At 45.0% G+C, this 24,345-nt stretch overlaps 1 protein-coding gene across 1 annotated transcript in view; it reads left to right on the top strand.

The window, feature by feature from the left end:
* The first annotated feature begins 1,236 nt into the window (after positions 1–1,236).
* The window catches only part of LOC141094121 (uncharacterized), an 82,839-nt gene continuing 59,730 nt past the window's right edge, over positions 1,237–24,345 (top strand). The window contains exons 1-12 of the mRNA XM_073579859.1: positions 1,237–1,273; positions 12,390–12,643; positions 13,648–13,791; positions 14,052–14,208; positions 14,473–14,500; positions 14,771–14,879; positions 17,485–17,577; positions 17,699–17,762; positions 18,058–18,156; positions 18,253–18,356; positions 19,903–20,041; positions 20,460–20,578. Of these exons, the coding sequence (XP_073435960.1) occupies positions 12,440–12,643; positions 13,648–13,791; positions 14,052–14,208; positions 14,473–14,500; positions 14,771–14,879; positions 17,485–17,577; positions 17,699–17,762; positions 18,058–18,156; positions 18,253–18,356; positions 19,903–20,041; positions 20,460–20,578 (1,260 nt within the window). The 5' untranslated portion in view covers positions 1,237–1,273; positions 12,390–12,439. The remainder of the gene's footprint in view (positions 1,274–12,389; positions 12,644–13,647; positions 13,792–14,051; positions 14,209–14,472; positions 14,501–14,770; positions 14,880–17,484; positions 17,578–17,698; positions 17,763–18,057; positions 18,157–18,252; positions 18,357–19,902; positions 20,042–20,459; positions 20,579–24,345) is intronic.

The raw sequence follows: 24,345 nt of genomic DNA, 5'->3' as shown, positions 1-24,345 counted from the left end.
AGATAGAGCCTCTGGATACACTGCATCTACTACACAGATAGAGGCTCTAAATACACTGCATTTAACACAGAGATAGAGGCTCTGGATACACTGCATCTACTACACAGATAGAGGCTCTAAATACACTGCATTTACTACACAGATGGAGGCTCTGGATACACTGCATCTACTACACAGAGACTCTGGATACACTGTATCTACTACACAGACAGAGGCTCTGGATATACTGCATCTACTACACAAAGAGTGGCTCTGGATACACCATATCTACTACACAGAGAGAGAAGCTCTGGATACACTGTATCTACTACACAGACAGATGCTCTGGATACAATGTATTTACTACACAGAGAGTGAGGCTCTGGGTACACTGTATCTACTACACAGACAGAGGCTCTGGATATACTGCATCTACTACACAGAGAGAGTGGCTCTGGATACACTGTATCTACTACACAGACAGAGGCTCTGGATACACTGTATCTACTACACAGATAGAGGCTCTGGATACACCATATCTACTACACAGAGAGAGGCTCTGGATACACCATATCTACTACACAGACAGAGGCTCTGGATACACTGTATCTACTACACAGATAGAGGCAATGGATACATTGTATCTACACAGAGAGAGGCTCTGGATACACCATATCTACTACACAGAGAGAGAGGTTCTGGACACACTGTATCTAGTACACAGATAGAGACTCTGGATACAATGTATCTACTATACAATGAAGCTCTGGATACACTGCATTTACTACACAGACAGAGGCTCTCGATACACTGTATCTACTATATCATTATACACTGTATCTACTACATCATTATACACTGGATACACTGTATCTACTACACAGATAGAGGCTCTGGATACACCATATCTACTACACAGAGAGAGGCTCTGGATACACCATATCTACTACACAGACAGAGGCTCTGGATACACTGTATCTACTACACAGATAGAGGCTATGGATACATTGTATCTACACAGAGAGAGGCTCTGGATACACCATATCTACTACACAGAGAGAGAGGTTCTGGACACACTGTATCTAGTACACAGATAGAGACTCTGGATACAATGTATCTACTATACAATGAAGCTCTGGATACACTGCATTTACTACACAGACAGAGGCTCTCGATACACTGTATCTACTATATCATTATACACTGTATCTACTACATCATTATACACTGGATACACTGTATCTTTTCCTTATGTTTCAGGACTCTCTGCTCTTTTCGGCCGTCACTTTCCCAGGTAAGACAGAAGAGATGTCGGTTTGCTTTTCTCTGATAGTTGTAGTATTATATATAGAGTTCTGACACTGATGCACATTCTGGTTTTCCTGTTTTGATTTTTCAGTGTTTTGCGCTCTCACAGTCGCTCTTTCTATGGTTACTGTTCACTGTTGGTGAAAAATCCATGGAGTCTCCACGACTCCTCAGTATTCCTGGCAGCACTGCCCCTTATCTCCAGACTTGTATATTAGTAACCAGAGGAACGTCCAACTAAAGGACGTGTGGTGGACACAATGTGTGAGTCTAAGCTCAGATTCCGCAGATAATTATCTGTATTCCAGGACTGACATTAGGGCAAGATTCTTCAAGGGATTTTCTATTTAAAGGTGACTGTAGTGGGCTCCTATCTGACCCCTTACATCACCCATGCCTCTTTATTGCTCTGGAATATGACCCCCAGCCTCTTTTTTGCCATATTTTGGGGCGACATTGTAGATGGGAGCAGCCTGATAATATTAGGATGATGCTGTGGACGGAGAGTAGAACAGATCAATCTAATGTCCGTGACATAAGTGATCACATCTCCATAGACCGATCCTGGGTTTTTTTCTCCCCTGTGGAACAGTGATGGGAAGAGTCTGAGACCCCTAAGCACTGCACATCCTGAACTGGATGCTAACTCCCTGGGACTAGAAACCACGAGCATGGACTCTTCAGAGTCAGGAGGTCTGAAGTCAATACCAAGAGGGTTCGTAATAGACAAAGGGAAAAGGCAAAAGTGTAGTCAGGAAACAGTCCGAGGTCAGAGAATCAGGAAGGTAGTGGTTCTGTCACGGTCACGTGTCTGGACGCGAATACCGCAAGGCGAACCCATAAGATACCAGTGACCCAGGATACAGCGCCTCCAACTGGCGAATTTAGGTATTACACGTTATACATACAGTAGTCTGGAAACCCCGCCTCCAGTAAGGCGAATTTAAATAATAAAGGGGGAACCTGGGTAACATTAACAATGGTGGGCCCTGCAATAGGGAATAGGGAAGTGGAGACCTCCTGTACTCCCCTGAGCCAGTGTCCCTGCACTCCTAACGTTCCCTATGCCGGTTCCACAGCGGGCGACGCACAGGAACCTAAAAACCCTAGCTCGCCCTGAACCTAACCCCTCACTAGGGAATTGGTCGGTGCAGAAACTAATCAAACCACTGCACTAAACACACATGAGGGAAAATGACAATACAGGGGAAACACCACTTAGCTTTGCTCTGTTGCATACGCTCCTAGCAACAGAGCCCACCACCTGTGTGCATCTTCTCCTCCACCCGGATCCATCACCATAACTGGATCCTTCACCATAGTGCAGCCTTGGAGCAGAGTCCACCACCAATTGCAGAAGTCCAGTAACAGAGTCCCAAAGATGAGTACAGCTCCTGCCCAAAAAGTCAAGCATGCTTGAGTCCAGCTCTCAGCAAGCCAAGTCCCGCATGCTGAGTGCAACTCTCTCCATAGTCGTCACTCCACCAAGCCATGCAAGCACTTCCTGCCGACACCATAAACTGTGACTCCACCACACCATGCCAGCCCTTCTTGCAGACCACATAGCTGCCACTCGTCCCCTCTGGCTGGGCTGCACAGGACTCATGTTCAGCTCCTTCCTCACCCAGGCTTGCTTCCCAAATGACAAACACACAATCAATATCACCAACAGTGAATGATACACATGTCACTCATTTATAGAGCATTCACACCTGTTACCTAATCACGTGCACTTAACCAAAGAACTAAAGTGCGATACCACTCACCACCACCGGGGCAACTTAGAATGAACGACACCACATGTAATAATTCTAATGGCCACCGGGGGCAATCAACCCACTTTGGCACCAAGCCAAAGGAAAAAAAGTTCAATTTGTGCATTTAAACTGTCAGATCCAGCCTGGATCATGACAGGTTCAATACAAAGGAGTAAGTCAAACAGATGGTTAAATGTAAATCCAAGGTCAGCAACAGGATACAACTCAGAGCACAAGGCAAACACACAGAACACATGAGCAGAGCTACAATTGGCAAAGATTTGACAGCTATCAGAGTGCTAAATAGCCATGTAATCATCCAGAATGGATGACACCAGAAAGAGATCCCACAGACCTAGCCAGATAGGATGGCTGAGCTTAAATTGGGCAGCAGAGCTATCACTCACAATCCAGACAGCTCAGCAAGCCCTCGATCCTATAGAGTGGCAGAGCTGTCATTCACAGTGTCCCTAGGACACCAAACATGGTGGAATCGTGACAGTACCCACTCTTCTAAGGTGGCCACTGGACCAGTCTTCCCAGGAAACCTATGATGGTAGGCTATGATAAGATGATCGCTCTTCATGGCTCAAACTGGTACCCAGGATCTCTCCTCCAGTCTGTATCCCTTCCGATGGATGAGATACTGGAGCATATTATAGACTATCCGAGAATCAACAACCTTTTGTAACTCATACTCTAAACTGACATTGAAAGAAACCAGAGGAGGCGGAATGTGGGAGACAAAACCGAGGGGACAAACGCCTTTACCAATGATCTATGAAACACATTTGGGATGCGAAAAGACGGAGGCCATTGGACTAACTTCTTCCAAAATCTCATATGGGCCATTAAACTCAGGAACCAACTTCCCTGAAGGCACTTTCAACTTAAGGTTTGGTTGTCATCAAAAAACATTATCACCAACTTTGAATATGAGATCCACCAAACTTTTCCTTTCAGTCTTCCATTTCTGTCGACACTGAGCAGCCCAATATTCCTCTAAACCTCTCTCCAGACATCTTCCATTTCTGGCGACACTGAGCCACTCCAATGTTCTTCTGAACCCCCCTCCATACATCTTCCATTTCTATCGACACTAAGCCACCCAAAATTCTTCTGAACCTCCCTCCAGACATCTATTTCTGTCAACACTGAGCCACCCAATATTCTTTTGAACCTCCCTCCAGACAGCTTTCATTTCTGGCAACACTGAGCAACCCATTATTTTTCAGAACCTCCTTCCAGACATCATCCATTTCTGTTGACACAGAGCCACCCCAATATTCTTCTGAAACTCCCTGAAGACATCTTCCATTTCTGTCAGCGATGAGCCATTATATATTCTTTTGAACCTCCCTCCAGATTTCTTCCGTTTCTGGCGACACTGATCCACCCAAAGTTTCTGAATGGCAACCTCTACTCCAGGACACCCAGAACTCATACTAGAGAATTTATCAAAACAGGGATGAAAACCATAATTACAAAACATGTATACTACTTACTGGTAATTTGCTTTTTCGGAACCCATGACAGCACCAACGAGAGAGGAGATCCACGCTTCAAGGATAGGAAACCTTCAGGATTAAAAGGACCGTGGCTCTCTACGAATCAGTTGGTTTGCAGACCATGAGAGGACCTCCAATACTTAGTGCCCACACATATAAATCATTTCTGAACTTCCACCAATAAGTGAATAGCATAAAAACCTACCAACCAACCAACCAGAAGGTGCAAATCTTAGTAACAGGAGGGAATATAAGGTTGTTGTCATGGGTTCTGAAAAAATGCATTACCGGTAAGTAATATACATGTTTTTCTGTCAACCATGACAGCATCAACAAGAGAATTACAGAGAATTATTAAATATATTAGGGAGGAACCACAGCCTGAAGGACCCTTCTCCCAAACGTGAGATAAAAGGAGAAAGATAGATCCAGCCTATAGTGATTATAAAAGGAAGAAGGAGAAGACTATGTTGCCGCCTTACAGATCTGTTCGATGGATAACTCTGATCTTTCTGCCCAGGACGTTGCCATCACTTTCGTAGAGTGGGCTTTCAGATCTTCTGGAACCACTCTATCTGCCCCCACATAGGCTATCTTGATGGTCTCTCTTATCCACCTCAATAGGATACGTTTCAAAACCATTGAGCCCTTTCTAGGGCACTGAAGGGAGGTGATTAGAGCCCTGTCCTTCCTCCAAGACTCTGTAGATGCTAAATACTGCAAACAGCATCTCCTAACATCTAAGGTATGAAATCGTTCTTCTTTACGATTTTTAGGGTCAGGACAAAAGGATGGTAAAACTATCTATTGTGATCTATGAAATTTAGACACAACCTTAGGTAGAAAAGCTTGTTTCAAAATTAGGCTATGTGCACACGTTGCGGATTCTCCCGCAGATCCGCAGCGTTTTTGGCCCTGGGGTCCACAGCAGATTCTGCTGCTTTGTACAGTAGCTTTAAAGTCAATGGGATTTGAAAACCGCTGTGCACATGCTACGGAAAAATCAGCGCGGATTAGCTGCGGGCTCATTTCCGCAGCATGTCAATTCTTTGGGTGGTTCTGCAGTGTTTCTGCACCCATTGACTTGCATTGATCTGCAGCAAAACTGCAGTTCTCAAAAAGATCTGCTGCTTTGCTGTGGATGATGAAACGCTGCAGATCGGGAGGGGGGAAGAGTGGGGGCGGAGTGTGGGCGGTGAGTGTGTGCGTGTATGGTGTGTGGGCGGTGACTGGGCGTGTATGTGCGTGCGGGCTATGTGTGTGTGTGAGGGTCTGCGGGGCTCTTCAGGCTGGCGGGGGTCTGGCGGGGCCTGTGCGATGGTCATCGGGCTGTCGGAGGTCTGTGCGGGGCTGTCGGAGGTCCGTGCTGGGCTGTCGGAGGTCTGTGCGGGGCTGTCGGAGGTCCGTGCGGGGCTGTCGGAGGTCTGTGCGGGGCTGTCGGAGGTCTGTGCGGGGCTGTTGGAGGTCCGTGCGGGGCTGTCGGAGGTCCGTGCGGGGCTGTGGGGGGGCTATGGGGCTTCGGTCTGTACGGCGAGGGGGGGCGGGGCGGGGCGATGCCTGCTACCCTGACAGTGATTGACACATTAGCCAATGATGGGACAGTAGTAGTCCCATCATCCGGCTAATGTGTTGAATGTAAAAAAAAAAACAACAACATATAACATACAAACCATACATATAACATACAGAACATACAACATATAACACAGAACATACATATAACATACAGAACATACATATAAGATACAGAACATACAACATAAAGAACATACAAACCTATAACATACAAAATATACATATAACATACAGAACATACAACATATAACACACAGAACATACATCTAACATACAGAACATATAACATACAGAGCATACATATAACACACAGAACATACAACATATAAGATACAGAACATATAACATACAGAACATACATATAATATACATATAACATACAGAACATACATATAATATACATATAACATACAGAACATACATATAACATACTGAACATACAACATATAAGAAACAGAACATACAACATATAACATACAAAACATACATATAACATACAACATTTAGCACACAGAACATACATATAACATACGGAACATATAACATACAGAACATACATATAACATACAACATATAACATACAGAACATACAACATACAGAACATACATGTAACATACAGAACATATAACATACAACACATAACATAGAGTACGTACTCACCGCACACACCTAGGTCCCTGAAGCCATCGATCTCCTGTAATAAATATAAAATAATAAACCAACCTATATTTACCTCTCTGTCAGAGTCCAATTAATATTGAGGGCCCCACGATGATCTCCTGTGGAGAACAGCCGCATCAGCTGATGCGACCACTCTCCAGGGGCTCCAGAACTGAAATGACAGGCGGAGGTGTTGTGAGTTCATTCTCTGGTTCGGGAGGTGGTGCGGCTGGTTTAATCGGTGGAGATCTGCCACCTGAGAATGAGGATGACAATTGGACCTCAGGAGTCTCACATTGGATTTAAGACAGCCGACGCCCTATTCAGTTGCTGGTGATTCCTTCTGGCTTGTCAGCTCTTGGTTTTCAGCTCTGTTCCAGTCATCTAAAGCTAAGTTTTTCTGCTAATGTTCACACTTGATTTTGTTGGTCTATTCAGTTTTTTGTGTAGTCTGCCAGCCCCGACTGGGGGCTGAGCTGAATTTCTACTCTTATTTATCAGTATTTTGCCAATTGGCTTTTTGTCCCTTACTAGTTCGGTCTCTTTTTGCTCTGTCTCAGAATATTCCAGACTGCTGATATAGTGGGAGAAGTCTAGTGACTTCAGGGTTAATTTTGCTATCAGAAGTGTTGGACATTATTTTTGTAGGGTGTTTTGCAGGTTGCAGACAGTGACTTGCCTTTCCTTTCCTGTCTAGTTAGTTTGGGTCCCATCATTTGCTCAGCCTATTTTCCTGCCTGTGTTTGTGCCTTCATCTTCTTTCACCGTCAATACATGTGTGGGGGCTATCTATTGCTTTGGGGTCTGCTCTGGGGCAGTTAGTTTTCCCTTTTCTTGCTTTAGGCTTATGTAGTCCTCCGGCCGTGACGAGGTGTCCAGGACCATCGTAGGCACGCTCCACGGCTGCTGCTAGTTGTGTGGTAAGATCAGGGGTCTGCAATCTGCTAGTTACCAACCTCTCTGGTTTTCTGTGACTTAGCTTGTTTTGTTTTTTTTCTCCTCGGTGACCCATTCATAACAGAATCATCAGCCATACCGCAGATTCTAGGGTACTCAAAAGCAGGAAAGAATTGTAAAAAAAAAAAGTGTCAGAATTTTTTTTTTTATGTGTATATTTTTTCCTCTTTTTCTCTGGGGCCGTAGGAGGATTTTTTTTTTAAATGGAGATTAAGCAATTGTCTGATCATGTTGAGCAGCTCGCTGCTGAAGTGCGGGGAATTTCCGCCTATCTCGCTCATTCACATGCTGCTGAACCAAGGATCCCTACTCCTGATGTGTTTTTTGGGGATCGGTCTAAATTTTTGAATTTTAAGAATAATTGTAAATTATTTCTTGCCTTGAAGCCTAACTCATCGGGGAGCTCTGTGCAGAAGGTTAAAATTGTCATCTCCTTGCTGCGCGGCGATCCCCAGGATTGGACTTTTTCTCTGACACCTGAAAATCCTATTCTGACTAATGTGGATGCATTTTTTCAAGCCTTGGGGTTGTTGTTTGATGAACCTAATGCTGTTGATCAAGCTGAGAAAGCCCTATTGGCATTAAACCAGGGTCAGGATTTTGCAGAGTTATACTGTTTCCGAAAGTGGGTGGTCCTTACTACATGGAATGATAGTGCATTGGCAGCTCTCTTTCGGAAAGGTTTATCAGAGACCGTAAAAGATGTTATGGTGGGATTTCCTGTTCCCTCTGGTCTGGATGGCTCCATGTCATTAGCCATTCAAGTTGATCGGCATTTACGTGAACGTAGAACTACACGGGAGGCGCTGCCACCTTTTGAACAAACGTCTGAACCTATGCAATGTGATTGAGTTTTGTCTAGGGTGCAACGTCGGGAGTTTACAAGGCGTAATAAGTTGTGTTTTTTCTGTGGAGATGCCTCTCATACTATTTCTGTCTGCCCTAAACGTTTTGCACACACATTTGCTGTGGGCAGTATACAACCTAAGTTTCTTCTGGCAATTACTCTGATCTGCTCCTTATCCACATTTTCCACTAAGGCTTTTGTGGATTCAGGACCAGCTCTGAATCTGATGGATTTGGACTTTGCTAAATGTTGTGGTTTTTCCATGACGCCTCTGCGGACGCCTATTCCTTTGCGGGGTATTGATGCTACTCCATTGGCAGAGAATAAGCCGCGGTTTTTATGAGTTTTTTTTCCGTGCGGTTCCAGACACATAGAAATAGCCAGAAATGCGGAAAAATCTGCGAAATTAATGAGAATGCTGTGTTTTTTACCGCAAAGCAGTTTTTTCGCGGTAAAAACGCATCAATATGCACAAAAAGTGCAAAATGCATAGACATGAATGGGAAGCTTATTTTAAGCGTTTTTATAGCGGATTTATTGGCAAATCCGCAAAAAAAAGCACGAAAAAAACGCTACGTGTGAACACAACCTTACCCTATCGTCCAGCACCAGGGTAAAGAGAGGATCTGCTGATAGAGCCTGTATGTCACTCACCCTACGGGGTAATCTGAAAGCTATCAGTAGTAGTTTTTAGAGTGACTATTTTTATAGACCCTGAACTTAGAGGCTCAAAGGGTGATTCTGTTAATGCAGTTAACACTAAATTCATATCCCATAGAGGAGTTTTTAAAAAAAATGGGATAAAAAGGAGGACTTTATCCACGCCGCTTGACATTTTTTTAATCCCATTTATTTTACTTTGGCTGGTCACGAGGAGACTGGTTGGATCTGCAGCAGCTAACATTTCTATGAGCCTGTGTCTGGGCTCTATCTGGTGAGTAAATCTAAACAGAATTTATCTCTTAATACCCAGATAAGACCCTATTGCACTTTTGTTTCCTTCCAGCTTTTTATGGAGGAGTTTTTGATCTAGTTTACGCTTTAATGAATTTAGACACCCACTCGTTGCATGCGAGGTTGCAGTTGTACTGTCCCCTTAGGGCCGAAACATGTACTAACCGAAAGGTCTCGTTCTAGCCGCTTTGGAAGGCATTCAATGATAGTTTTGAGAGGCACTTTTTCCCCTACTGTAGCTCCTGTAGACAATAGTAATTTCTTCCAGGTTCTACCATATATTTTCATGGTGATTGACTTTCTACTACTGAGTAAGGTGGACACCAAATTAGAAGAGAACCCTTTACCCTCTAGTATTGACCTCTCCAGTTCTAGGCTGTTAAATACAGCCCAGACACTTGAGGATGGTATAAGTATCCATGAGAGAGAAGGTACGGGATTTCCTGAAAAATCCAGGGGTCTGTGATCGACATCTTCTTCAGCCAGAAGAACCAAGGTCTCTTGGGCCAGAATGAGCCTATGAGAAACACTCTCGCACCCTCTTCCTGATCTTCCTTAGAAAAGACGGCATTAGACATATCGGAGGAAAAGCATACGCAAGGCTAAAGTCCCATTTGCTCAAAAAGACGTCTTCCACATGTTTGAGGAGCCCATCTTCTCTTGTTCTGACCATGGCCTTTGGATTAGATGGTTGACCAGATGAGCCCCCCACCTCTTGAGACTGGCATCTGTGGTAACTACTCTCGTGATGTTGGCTATCCAAGGCATTCTCTCTAGGACTGACTCTATCCTCAACCACCAAAGAAGAAAGTAGATTACCCCTTGGGGAAGTGTTAAGTTGCCTTCTAGATGTCCTTATAAGGCAATCTTGTTTTCTAGAATGATCCACTGTAATTCTCTTGTGTCAATCTGGGCCCAATTCACCACTGGGATACAGAAGGTGAGAAAGCCTAGCAAGGACATCGCTTTCCTGAGGGTCATTGCAGGATTTTGTATCCTAAAAATTATTATTCATAATGTTTTGAAATACTGCTGGAGCATTGGTTCATCTAAAAGGCATGGCCACATTCTCGAATAGACCTTCAGATGTTAAGAACTCGGTTTTCCATTCATGACCCTTGCAGATACGTATGAAATTATAAGCCCCTCTAAGATCAAGGTTAGAAAACCACTTAGCCCCCATAAACTGATTGTAAAGGTTGCTGAGGAGTGGAAGCAGCAGAGCTAGTTGTTGCTCGTCAAATTGCTTGTTTGAGAGCGTATTGTGCAGTCCCAAAGAAAATTTTTGGCACAACCACAATAAAAGCCAAGTTCGTGATTGCACCGTCTCCTCTCAATGACCCAAAAGCTGGTAGCTCCAACTTCCATTGGTTTCACCTCCAGCATGTGGACAAGTTTGGGGGAATGATCTAACTCCCCTGTCACTCATCATGCCTCTCCCGAATTCGGCGAGCCAAACGAATACCCTGGGTCATGTCCTCTTCCAAGAAACATGGTGGAGCATGAAGAGCCAGAGCATCCTTGAGAGTAACTGAGAGGCCTCTGTGGAACTGGCACCTGAGGGATGCATCATCCCACAGCACTTCCATGGACCATTGCCGCAACGCAGTAAAGTAATCCTCAGCAGTACAGCCCCTCTCTGTCAGTCATAATCTTTGCCTCCACGACCTGCATTCTGACAGGTTCATAATAGATTAACACTAACGTGTCAAAAAAGGCGTTCACCAAAGACTGTTCTGGGGTTTGGGGGGCAAAGAGAATGCCCAGGTCTGAAGGCATGCTGGCAATGGGGGCATGATTGTTCCCACCTCATGGAAGACATCCCTTGAAGACTGGGATAAAAAATAACCTACAGCTCTCCTTGACTATCGAGAACGGATCTTTCTCCCTTGAAACTTTATCAAGGAGAGCAACTACTGGTTCGGCAAAGTCTAACTGAAGGTACATCCATCATAGCTACTGCCGACATCATAATGTGACGCTAGTCACTACTCACAGACTTACCGTAAGGCAGAATAGTCAAAAGGTCCGGGGTTAGTACCAAGCGGGCTAGGAATAGGCAAAAGGAAGAGACAAAAGCGTAGTCAGGTCACAGTTTGAGGTCAGAGCATAAGTAAGGTAGGGGATCAGTACACAGGGGTAACTCAAACAAATGGTTAAAAAGGTAAATCCAAGGTCGGCAACGAAGACCAGGATAGAACTCAGAGCACGGAGTAGACACACCCCTGGAATACAGCTACAACTGGCAATGTCTGAAAATTGTCAGAGTTCTAAATATCCCAGAATGGATGACACCTGGAGGAGATCCCACAGACCCAGTCAGATAGGTCGGCTGAGCTGTCAATCACAATTCAGACCGCTCCCTCAGCCCTCGGTCCCATAAGATGGCAGAGCTGTCAATCACAATTCGGACCGCTCCCTCAGCCCTCGGTCCCATAAGATGGCAGAGCTGTCAATCACAATTCGGACCACTCCCCCAGCTCTCAACCCCATAGGACGGCAGAGCTGTCATTCAATGCATCCCTAGGACACTGTGAGTGGCAGAATAGAATTAGTAAAACAAATGTCCGACTTCAGTAACCGGAGTCAGCTGAACCCCACATGGTCAATAACGTCCGTCAGCCCCGCTGCTGTCCTACGTGTCACAGATCTGACACTTTTGTTAATTTTGCTAGATGTGTTCCGATAATGCAACAGAATCATGAATTTAAAAAAACACAGATGTTGGCTTCTGAAATACTCTGTGCTGCTGTGGCTGTGATCGGCTTGATGTCGATCCCATGCCGGCAGGGACTGTAGGCCATGATGTGATGCGATCACTCATCTTCCGATTCTTCCTTTAGGTATTGTATTATCCGCGTCTCCACCGATCGGCGACTGGTGAACCGCAGCCATGAGTTCGGACGCGGAAATGGCGGTGTTTGGGCAGGCAGCTCAGTTTCTGAGGAAATCTGAGAAGGAGCGAATCGAGGCCCAGAACAAACCATTCGATGCAAAAACGTCAATGTTCGTGGTGGATGTAAAGGAATCGTATGTGAAGGGCACGCTGACGAGCAAGGAAGGGGGCAAAGCCACGGTGAAAACCGAAGCCGGACAGGTGAGAGCAGAAAGTGTCCGGAGGCATGTAAGGTACAGCAGGGAATGGGGTACAGGGTAATGGCACTGACACTGGGGGTACAGGGTAATGGCACTGACACTTGGGGTACAGGGTAATTTCACTGACACTGAGGGTACAGGATAATGACACCGACACTTGGAGTACAGGGTAATGACACCGACACTTGGAGTACAGGGTAATGACACTGATACTCGGGGTACAGGGTAATTTCACTGACACTGAGGGTACAGGGTAATGACACCGACACTTGGAGTACACGGTAATGACACCGACACTTGGAGTACACGGTAATGTCACTGACACTGGGGGTACAGGATAATGACACTGACACTGGGGGTTCAGGATAATGACACCGACACTGGGGGTACAGGATAATGACACTGACACTGGGGGTTCAGGATAATGACACCGACACTGGGGGTACAGGGTAATGACCCTGACACTCAGGGTACAGGATAATGACACTGACACTGGGGGTACAGGGTAATGACACTGACACTCGGGGTACAGGATAATGACACTGACACTGGGGGTACAGGATAATGACACTGACACTGGGGGTACAGGATAATGGCACTGATACTTGGGGTGCATGATAATGACACTGATATTTGGGGTGTAGGTTAATGACACTGACACTCGGGGTACAGGAGAATGACACTGACATTATGGGTACACAGTAATGACACTGACACTCGGGGTACAGGATAATGACACTGACATTATGGGTACACAGTAATGACACTGACACTCGGGGTACAGGATAATGACACTGACATTATGGGTACACAGTAATGACACTGACACTCTGGGTACAGGATAATGACACTGACACTATGGGTACACAGTAATGACACTGACATTGGGGGTACAGGATAATGGCACTGATACTTGGGGTGCCAGATAATGACACTGACATTCGGGGGCCGGGATAAGGACATTGATTCTTGGGCTGCACTGATATTATGTATGTTTGCCCTCAGACTGTAACAGTGAAGGATGACCAAATTTTCCCCATGAACCCCCCAAAGTACGATAAGATAGAAGACATGGCGATGATGACCCACCTGAATGAGCCGGCCGTCCTGTATAACCTCAAAGAGCGTTACGCGGCCTGGATGATCTACGTAAGTGCTCTGCTCCTTCAGGTCAGGATGGGACAAGTGATCAGTCAGCCTCATCAATATTCTCATCCTTTAACAATGTAATAATGTAACAAGGTAACGATGTAGTATGGCCAGGATGTTCTCCGGGTCTCATACTTACACTGGAGGCAGTGAATTTCCAAGTGCTCAACAGGGAACCTCAGACCCTAAATGAATCCCTGGCCATGTCCTGGTTCTTTTTGGATCACCATTAATATATATCCTTTCCTGCTCGACCACAGACATATTCGGGACTGTTCTGTGTCACCGTGAACCCCTACAAGTGGCTGCCTGTGTACAACCCCGAGGTGGTGGCTGGATACCGAGGCAAGAAGCGTCAGGAGGCCCCACCACACATCTTCTCCATCTCTGATAACGCCTATCAGTTCATGCTGACCGGTGAGTTTCTCTCAGATGATGGGACAAATGTAGGAAGGGCTGGCTAAGACATTTGAAGAACCATAGATGGTCATATCAAGCTTCTGGATCTGATGGTTCATCCGGTCTTTGGAGGACGATTCTCAGTTATAGGGTCAATCTCACCCCGATAGAGGTTGGACCCCAGGATGCTCAGATCCGAGGACCCCCAGGCAGTGAGTCCGGCCTATGACACCGGCACTAAGATACTTCAGGACTAAAGATTAATCTCTTCTTTCTCCACAGATCGCGAGAACCAGTCCATCCTGATCACGTATGTATTTTTTTCTGTATCTGTATCTGTTATTCCTTCATACAGCTATTGAAGATTGTTACATGAATGCCACGCCTCATGCCAACACTGCTGCCGGAGTACAGGGGCAGGAAGTGTTGTCATAGGGACCCTGAAATTAAGATAACACTGAATATCACTATAGGATCTTCCCAATTTGTCATGTCCAAAGATACCAGACTTGTGAATATTACACATTTTTAAGTTTCTTGCATAAGAACTCTATGTTTTTACCGTATTTTTGATACCCAGTGGAGAATCCGGTGCCGGGAAAACTGTGAACACGAAACGCGTCATCCAGTACTTCGCAACAATTGCGACTGTTCCTGACAAGAAGAAAGATGATGCTTCCAAGAATAAGGTCTTTCTATACATATCTGACTGTCTGCCTATCTATCTATCTATCTATCTATCTATCGTGCCTTCAGAAAGTCTTCATACCCAACCTAGAGGTGACATTCTGTCCCTTCTTGCACACTCGCTCCCGCTCAGTGAGATTGGATGGAGACGTCTGTGATCAGTAAATTTCGCGTCTTGTCACAGATTTGTAAAGTGGCGTGGGGTGTTATCTGTGGGCGAGATGCTTGTCTCCTAAGCCCCGACATGTTACATGAAGAAGGAGGTCCTGGCTGGGTGTGTTGACTTTTGCTGTGAGGGCATTATTCCCGTGCAGGCCACATGTTACCAATGTTGCTGGTTGGCCAGGACCAGATGTTTCACAGTTCAATAAGAGAGAGCACCAGTCAGAAATAAACTATACGATAACTTGGTAAGCGATATATGCACAGAATAGGGGTACAAAGCCTTATGGACTTTTCCTTTATGACTTGAAAACATTTTTTCCACCCAGTCTTCTTCCTAAGTAGTTTTACTCCAGATTTCTCTATATCCACAGTTTCTCCCTAATTCACCACGACCCAGGTTTCACCATACTGTCCAAATTAACAAGTATCCTTTACTTGTCCTGCTGTTCCGCGTCTTCTTAAATATTCTGTTTCTCAGTCCTGTTTATGCCCGTTACCTTCCAGCATTACAAGCTCAACGTCTCGTGGCTAGGTGTCCTCTTTCAGGACCCATCTCCGGATGGCCACTTTGTCTCTCTGTATTCAGGATGTCTGTATTCAGGATTCTTTTTCGGCCTCCTTTCACATAGGGTCATCCCAGAGTGTTGCACTGCTCACCTTGGATCGTTTCGATCCACTCACTGTGCACTCCAGGCCCTACCTGACTATCAGTAAACAGTCACTTCTCTTTACACTAGCCCCTCCCACTGTAGGCTTGTCCCAACACTTAACTCTAACCATCCCTATGGTTAAGCTACACATATAACTAACACATAACTCTATCCACATTGTACATTACATCACAGTATTTACAAAAAAAACATAGCACACAGTTCACACAACATAACAATAACGCAATTGGTGTCTGCAGGGTAAGGAATGCGACAGTCACAGTCCATGCCCTTACATTCCTCCCTTTTTAACGATGGTCGTCCTCGACCATCTGGAAAACCTGAAAGACACCAATGCACAACAATATAACTATAATAATGACAGCCTCTCTTCCGGAAGGGGAAGTGGTGTCCTTTTCCTTTTTTGGTCAGCATGGACAACTTCAACCCGTCTGGAACATTGGGTCGTCCATCTTCCCTCCCTCCAACATTGATTTTTTTTATGGTAATGATGCAGTCTATGAGGGTCAAAGTCCATTGTTCCCCAGCAGTCCATAGGATGGGACACAATCCTTAAGGCAACATCCATCAGATGAAGACACAACCTTCCTAGTTACTTAATAATGCTTATGCCAACAACATAGTCCATCCCTGTAAGGGCAGCCCCTTTTCACCACAGGCACAGTCCTTTTAAACCCCATTCCTGTCCACGAGACAGGCACACAGTCCCCCATAAAATGTTTCTTACTAGATATGGCTCAGACTGAGGGTGTAGGACCCACGAGCGGATGCAGTGTTCCTTTAATCTGGGAATCTAGGATTGGAATGCTCAACAAGCTGGTGTGGGGGGGGGAAGAAACTTTGGCCATCAACAGGGGGAGTACTGGATATGGGTCCTAGATCCGCTGAAACTTTGGGCTTTCAAAATATAGCCTACCCGACTCCTTGCTCCATGGAAGGAAAGACATCTTACTCATCTTAGGAGGTTCCTCCTTCCTCTTTTCCTGGGGAACTTGGAGATGACCTCCCTCATTCTCCTGCGCCATCTTCCCCTTGCGCCTGTTCAGGGTGTGGCACGGGCTCTACCATCAATGGAGTCCCAGACATGGGGAGAGTGGCAAACGGTCCAGCCATAACCTGGGTAAACACTGACCCGTACACCGGTGAGGGTACTCTCGAATACTCCATAGTGAGACTTCCAGGCTGGCTAGCTTCCATGGCCCTCTTCCACTCTCTCAGCTTTCCAAAAGGCCTCTGCAAAGCCCAAGAGCTCACAAACCCCACAGTCTGCATAGCATCTCCTGCCTCCATTCTTACTCAGGAACGGGACCCTCGTGCTTGTCGTAAGTTCATGCAGTCTTTGGGGCAGGTGTTCTGCTTCCACCATCCCTCTATGGAAGAAAACAAGATGACAGGTGCCATCCTCCTGGATGAATGCCTGCCTCCACTGTGGGTCATAGTGATTGACCTCTCCCCGGGAAGATAGCTCCCTGTAACGACAGTTATACTGAGATTGGTCACTCAGGATGTTATTTAGAGGCATCAGACTACAGGGGTCTGAATACTAATACACCTCACAATTCTCAGATTTATATTTTTGAGATACTTAGAAAACCTCGTATCACTTCCTTTACACGACACAAATACTTGTTACTGTTGTTGGTGTCACATAAATTCCCAATAAAATACCTTTATGTTTGTGGGCGTTAACAGGAAAAAATGTGGAAAAGTTCACAGGGTATGAAGACTTTTTCATGATACTGTATCTAACGTCTATCTTCCTCTACCACAGGGAACTCTGGAGGATCAGATTATCCAGGCGAATCCATTGCTAGAGGCGTTTGGTAATGCCAAGACCGTCAGGAATGACAACTCTTCCCGCTTTGTACGTTCTCGTGTTTCCGGTATTTTGTCAATATTGTTTTTTTTATTCTCCTTTCTTACAGTCTAATCACTGATGTCATGAATAATGTTTTTTTATTTTCTATTCTCTGTTTTTTTTTTAGGGTAAATTCATTAGAATCCATTTTGGCACCACTGGAAAACTGGCATCTGCAGATATTGAAACTTGTAAGTGCGAAATTGGGAGTTTTGGTTTCCCTTTGTGTCACACGAGGGTCGATTGTAAACGGCAGAGATCCATGTATAATATGGACATACTGTAAGGGAAAATGGATCCATAAAGTTGAGCTTCCGGTAAAGAGAAATTTCGGATGTGGCCCAGATCCCTTGAGGGAGCGCTCGAAACGTATAATTGCCATCTAGTGAAAAACTATGGAAAATGAAATCATCCTAATTCTTACTGGATCTCATTTACATTCTTTTTACAGATTTTTTTTTCATTGCTTGGTTTTGTTGTTTTCAGATCTGCTGGAGAAATCCCGAGTGACTTTTCAGCTGAAAGCCGAGAGAAGCTACCACATCTTCTACCAGATCATGTCCAACAAGAAGCCTGAGCTGATCGGTGAGGAGGAACTCAAGGGGTTCCAATACTCCCTCAAATCCTCCAACATTTTTGTGTATTTTATAATAGTTATTATTCTGATTTGTTTACGTCCAGACATGCTTTTGATTACAACAAACCCCTACGACTACCCGTTTGTCAGCCAAGGTGAAATTACCGTGGCCAGCATCGATGACGCTGATGAGCTGATGGCCACTGATGTAAGTGCAGAATCCATTAGTGCTCCACACACTGGAACATACATTTTTTAGGACAATCCATTGATGAAAAGGTGCAGGCTATTGTAATTTTTGCCTACATTTTGGGACATTCCTGAGTGTTTTGTGTGTTTTTCCTTGGAGAGGGCTTCCATTTTTTTATTCTGAACATATTTCCAACAGATTTTGGCTGAAGTTCAATGTATAAAAGGAGAAATATTATGCTAACTCTGCCCAAAATGGCTAGTTTTGGGTTTTTCCTGGGGAGCCTCAAAGGCGGGGTCTAAATATCTTGACTGTGGACAGTAGATTATGTTGATAATTGAGCTGGAATATAGAGAATCATAATTAAAGGGGACTTGACACTTGACATAAATATGTCATTTTTTTACCCAGTATAAATGCCACTCTTCTCCAGAATCTGGAAATGTTTTTCTTTCGTTCCTCAGCCTCTCCGTTCCTGAGATATGGCTACTTCTTCCCTGTAGGAAAATCTAATCTTGATAGTAAAGTGGGTGTGGTCCTCAAGAAAGAGAGGAAGACCACGCCCACTTCACAAAAAAGACTAGATTTATATAGAAGCAAAAGGTGTCTGTATCTCAGGAATGGAGAGGCGCAGAAACAAAAGAAAAACAGCGCTGGATTCACAAGAATAGCAGCATTTACATCAGGTAATCAAAATTACATAATTATAATAAGTGACAGATTCCCATTAAAGGGGATTATCTCTTGAGAAACAACCTGTTCAGAATGTGACTGCCAGGGCAACCCTGGGAAAATCAACTATTTGTACTGTGCCCACTGCAGGGTAAATGTAGTATTACATGTTGGCCATTCGGCTGCTTAGCTGTCCACGTAATACAAGGGCAGCTTGAGTCCCTCAAAATGGAAGGTGTCTGGCACTAAGCAGGGAACCCTGCCTATAAGGCACATGGACAGGGGTTGTCTTCATGAGACAACCTATTCAGAATGTGACTGCCAGGGCACTTCAGTTCCAACCCTGAGAAAATCAACTATTTGTACTGTACCCGCTGCAGGGTAAATATAGTATTACATGTTGGCCATTCGGATGCATGCCTGTCCACATAAATACAAGGGCAGCTTGAGTCCCTCAGAATGGAAGGTGCCCAGCACTAAGCAGGGAACCCTGCTAATAAAGCACATGGGCAGGGGTTGTCTTCATGAGACAACCTATTCAGAGTGTGACTGCCAGGGCACTTCAGTTCCAACCCTGGGAAAATCAACTATTTGTACTGTACCCGCTGCAGGGTAAATATAGTATTACATGTTGGCCATTCGGATGCATGCCTGTCCACATAATACAAGGGCAGCTTGAGTCCCTTAGAATGGAAGGTGCCCAGCACTAAGCAGGTAACCCTGCTAATAAGGCACATGGGCAGGGGTTGTCTTCATGAGACAACTGTTGAAAATTGCAGGATTTGTACTGTAAGTAGGGTAGAAACAAGAAATAAAACAAAACACCATATATAATTCTGGCTTTTCAGACATTTCCAGGGTGAAGTGGTGACTGTGACTTCCTAATCCACAGAGCGCCATCGATATCCTTGGATTCTCCGCTGATGAGAAGGTCTCCATTTACAAGCTGACAGGTGCTGTCCTGCACTACGGTAACATGAAGTTCAAGCAAAAGCAGCGAGAGGAGCAGGCTGAGCCCGACGGCACAGAAGGTGAGGACTGGGGTCTCCAGGAAAATACAGTTTAGGCAAAGTTAGGGGTAGGAAATAATGATAATCAAAAAATAATGTAAAAATATCAAATGTGATGAGGATAATTAAAAAAATATTCGTTCCACCTAATCCAAACCTAAATAGTGTGAAATTTGCATGGGTTTCCTCCGGGTACTCCGGTTTCCTCCCACATTTCAAAAATATACTGATAGGGATTCTAGATTGTGAACCCAATCGGGGACAGTGCCAATAATGTTTGTAAAGCGCTGTGGAATTAATGGCGCTATATAAATGAGTAAAATATCTAAATAAAAAAATACACATCCTGAATCTCTAGCGCCAACTCCTGGCCATAGATGGTAGTACAGTAGCTACTTATGTTATCCTAATGAAACCTACTCTCCATTTTTGCTTCCAGTCGCTGACAAGGCTGCCTACTTGATGAACTTGAACTCCGCAGATCTTCTGAAAGCTCTCTGCTATCCCCGCGTCAAAGTTGGAAATGAATATGTCACCAAGGGCCAAACTGTGCAGCAGGTGGGTGTCTTTACAATCCAGATTTTCATGACCAGGGTGTGATACTCGCCCCACATTACACTAGAGGATAGTCCAGGCTGTGATACAGTGGATAGTCCAGGCTGTGATACAGTGGATAGTCCGGGCTGTGATACAGTGGATAGTCCGGGCTGTGATACAGTGGATAGTCCGAGCTGTGATACAGTGGATAGTCTAGTCTGTCATATAGTGGATAGTCCGGGCTGTGATACAGTGGATAGTCCGGGCTGTGATACAGTGGATAGTCCGGGCTGTGATACAGTGGATAGTCCGGGTTGTGATAGAGTGGATATTCCGGGCTGTGATATGGTGGATAGTCCGGGCTGTGATATGGTGGATAGACCAGGCTGTGACACAGTGGATAGTCTGGGCTGTGATATGGTGGATAGACCAGGCTGTGATACAGTGGATAGTCCAGGCTGTGATACAGTGGACAGTCCGGGCTGTGTTAAAGTGGATATCCCAGTCTGTGATACAGTGGATAGTCCGGGCTGTGATACAGTGGATAGTCCGGGCTGTGATACAGTGGATAGTCTGGGCTGGGATACAGTGGATAGTCCAGGATGTGATACAGTGGATAGTCCTGGCTGTGATTCAGTGGATAGTTTGGGTTGTGATACAGTGGATAGTCCGGGGTGGGATACAGTGGATAGTCTAGGCTGTGATACATTGGATACTCCGGGCTGTGGTACAGTGGATAGTCCGGGCTGTGATACAGTGGATAGTCTGGGCTGTGATGCAGTGGATAGTCCAGGCTGTGATATAATGGATAGTCCGAGCTGTGATACAGTGGATAGTCTGGGCTGTGATACAGTGGATAGTCCGGGCTGTGATACAGTGGATAGTCCGGTGTTGTGAGTTCATTTTCCCCTTCATCATTGAGGTCTGATGAACTCCCTCTTCTGGTGAAGGAAGGTAGTGAGGCTGATTACCAAGCACCTGGGCAGGATGGTGATGACTGGGTGACGGGAATCACTGACTGGATATAAGGCAGCCGACGCCCTTCTGCCTTGCTGGTGATCTCTCTGAGGGATTCTAGGAGACAAGTCTGATTCCTGCTCCTCAAAAGCTAAGTTTTCTGCTCTACTTTTTGCATTTGTGTTTTGGCTTTGTTTTGCATTGTTTTCCTTGATTTCTGCCATTCCCTGCTGGGGTGAGCTGAATTCCTTTTTGCTATGTCTTCAGAAAATACCTGAGTACTGATATAGTCTTTTTGAAGCCTAGCGTCTTCATGGCTTTTTTCCCTATCAGCTGTTGGCTCTTGTTTTGATAGGGTTTTGGCGGATTACAGACAGCAGCTTTTCTATCCTGTCCTATCTAGTTAGCTTGGGCCCCATCATTTGCTCAGCCTATCTTTCTATCTGTGTGAGTGTTTTTTCATCTTGCTTCACCGTCATTATATGTTGGGGGCTGCCTATTGCTTTGGGGTCTGCTTCGGGGGCAGTTTAGATTTCCCTTTCTGTCTTTAGGCTATGTAGTTCTTCGGCTGTGATCGAGGGGTCTAGGGCACCATAGGAACCCCCCACGGCTACTGCTAGTTGTTGTTGATAGGTTCAGGGGTCTGCAATCCGATAGCTGCCAACTTCTCTGGTTTTCTGGACTTAGCTAGTATTTCCGTTTTTGCCTCCTACGGTGACTCATTCATAACAGAATCACCAGCCATACCGCAGATCCTAGGGTACTCAATAGCAGGAAAGAATTGTAAAAAAAAAAAAAAGGTGTGTATATTTTTTCCTCTATATCTCTGAGGCCGTAGGGGGAATTTTTTTTTCTTTCAATGGAGATAAAGCAATTGTCTGATCATGTGGAGCAGCTCGCTGCGGAAGTGCGGGGAATTTCCGCCTACCTTGCTCATTCACATGCTGCTGAACAAAAGATCCCTACTCCTGATGTGTTTTTTGGGGATCGGTCTAAATTTTTGAATTTCAAAAATAATTGTAAATTATTTTTTGCCTTGAAGCCTAACTCGTCAGGGAGCTCCGCGCAGCAGGTTAAAATTGTCATCTCTTTGCTGCGTGGCGATCCCCAGGATTGGGCGTTTTCTTTGAAACCAGATGATCCTATTCTGACTAATGTGAACGCATTTTTTCAAGCCTTGGGGTTGTTGTATGATGAACCTAATGCTATTGATCAGGCTGAAAAGACCCTGTTGGCATTGAGCCAGGGTCGAGATTCTGCAGAATTGTACTGTCAAAAATTCCGAAAGTGGGCGGTCCTTACTACCTGGAATGATAATGCCTTGGCAGCTCTCTTTCGGAAGGGTTTGTCAGAAGCCGTAAAAGATACTATGGTGGGATTTCCTGTTCCCTCTGGTCTTGACGATTCTATGTCATTAGCCATTCAGGTTGATCGGCGTTTACGTGAATGCAGGACTGCACGAGAGGTGTTGCCACCTGTTGAGCAAATGTCTGAACCTATGCAATGTGATAGAGTTTTGTCCAGGGAGCAACGTCAGGAGTTCAGAAGGCGTAATAAGCTGTTTTTTTTTTTTTGGAGATGCCTCGCATATTATTTCTGTCTGTCCTAAATGAGAGAAACGTTTTGCACACACGTTTTCTGTGGGTGGTGTTCAACCTAAGTTTCTTCTGGCAATTACTCTGATCTGCTCCCTGTCCACATTTTCCGCCAAGGCTTTTGTGGGTTCGGGAGCAGCCCTGAACCTAATGGACTTGGATTTTGCTAAACGTTGTGGATTTACTATGACACCTCTGCGGACGCCTATCCCTTTGAGGGGGATTGATGCTACTCCTTTGGTGAAAAATAAACCTCAGTTTTGGACCCAGGTGGTAATGCGGGTCGCCCCAGACCATCAAGAAAATTGCAGATTTTTGGTGTTGCATAATTTGCATGATACCATTGTTCTGGGGTTTCCCTGGTTGCAAATTCATAATCCAGTTTTGGATTGGAAATCTGTGTCTGTGGTGAGTTGGGGTTGTCGGTGTGCCCTTAGTGAGGCTCCGGTTTTTTCCACCTCTCCTCAGTCGCATGATGTTCCTGACTATTTGGCGAATTTTTATGATGTATTTAGTGAGAATGAGTCTGCGTCTTTGCCTCCTCATAGGAGTTATGACTGTGCAATTGAACTGAGCCCTGGGTGTAAATTTCCCAAGGGTCGGCTCTTCAATTTATCTGTACCCGAGCACGAGGCTATGCGATCCTATATTAAGGAGGCGTTGGAGAAGGGTCATATTAGACCATCCTCTTCACCCTTAGGTGCTGTTTTTTTTTTCGTGGCCAAAAAGGATAGTTCATTAAGGCCTTGTATTGACTATCGTGCCCTCAACAAAATTACTGTTAAATATCAGTATCCGTTACCCCTGATTTCGGATCTATTCTTCAGAGTTAAAGGTGCTTGCTGGTTTACCAAGCTTGACCTCAGGGGGGCGTATAATCTTATTCGCATTAAGCATGGGGATGAATGGAAGACGGCGTTTAATACTCCAGAGGGACATTTTGAGTACATGGTGATGCCTTTTGGGCTCACTAATGCCCCTTCTGTCTTCCAGTGCTTCATGAACAATATTTTCCGAGACTTTGTGGATAAATTTTTGATTATCTATCTGGATGATATTTTGATCTTCTCCAAGGATTGGGATTCTCATGTGGAACATGTTCGGACTGTGTTCCGGATCTTGAGGGAGAATTCCCTGTATGTCAAAGGATCAAAATGCCTTTTTGGGGTACAGAGGATTTCTTTTTTGGGATTTATTTTGTCTCCGTCAACTATTGAAATGGACCTGGCCAAGGTA

This window comes from Dendrobates tinctorius, unplaced genomic scaffold (assembly GCF_039654945.1).
Source record: "Dendrobates tinctorius isolate UK_male_01 unplaced genomic scaffold, ASM3965494v1 ptg000063l, whole genome shotgun sequence".
Lineage (NCBI taxonomy): Eukaryota > Metazoa > Chordata > Amphibia > Anura > Dendrobatidae > Dendrobates > Dendrobates tinctorius.
Note: the sequence above shows the minus strand (reverse complement) of the source record. Positions and strands in the feature narration are given on the sequence as shown.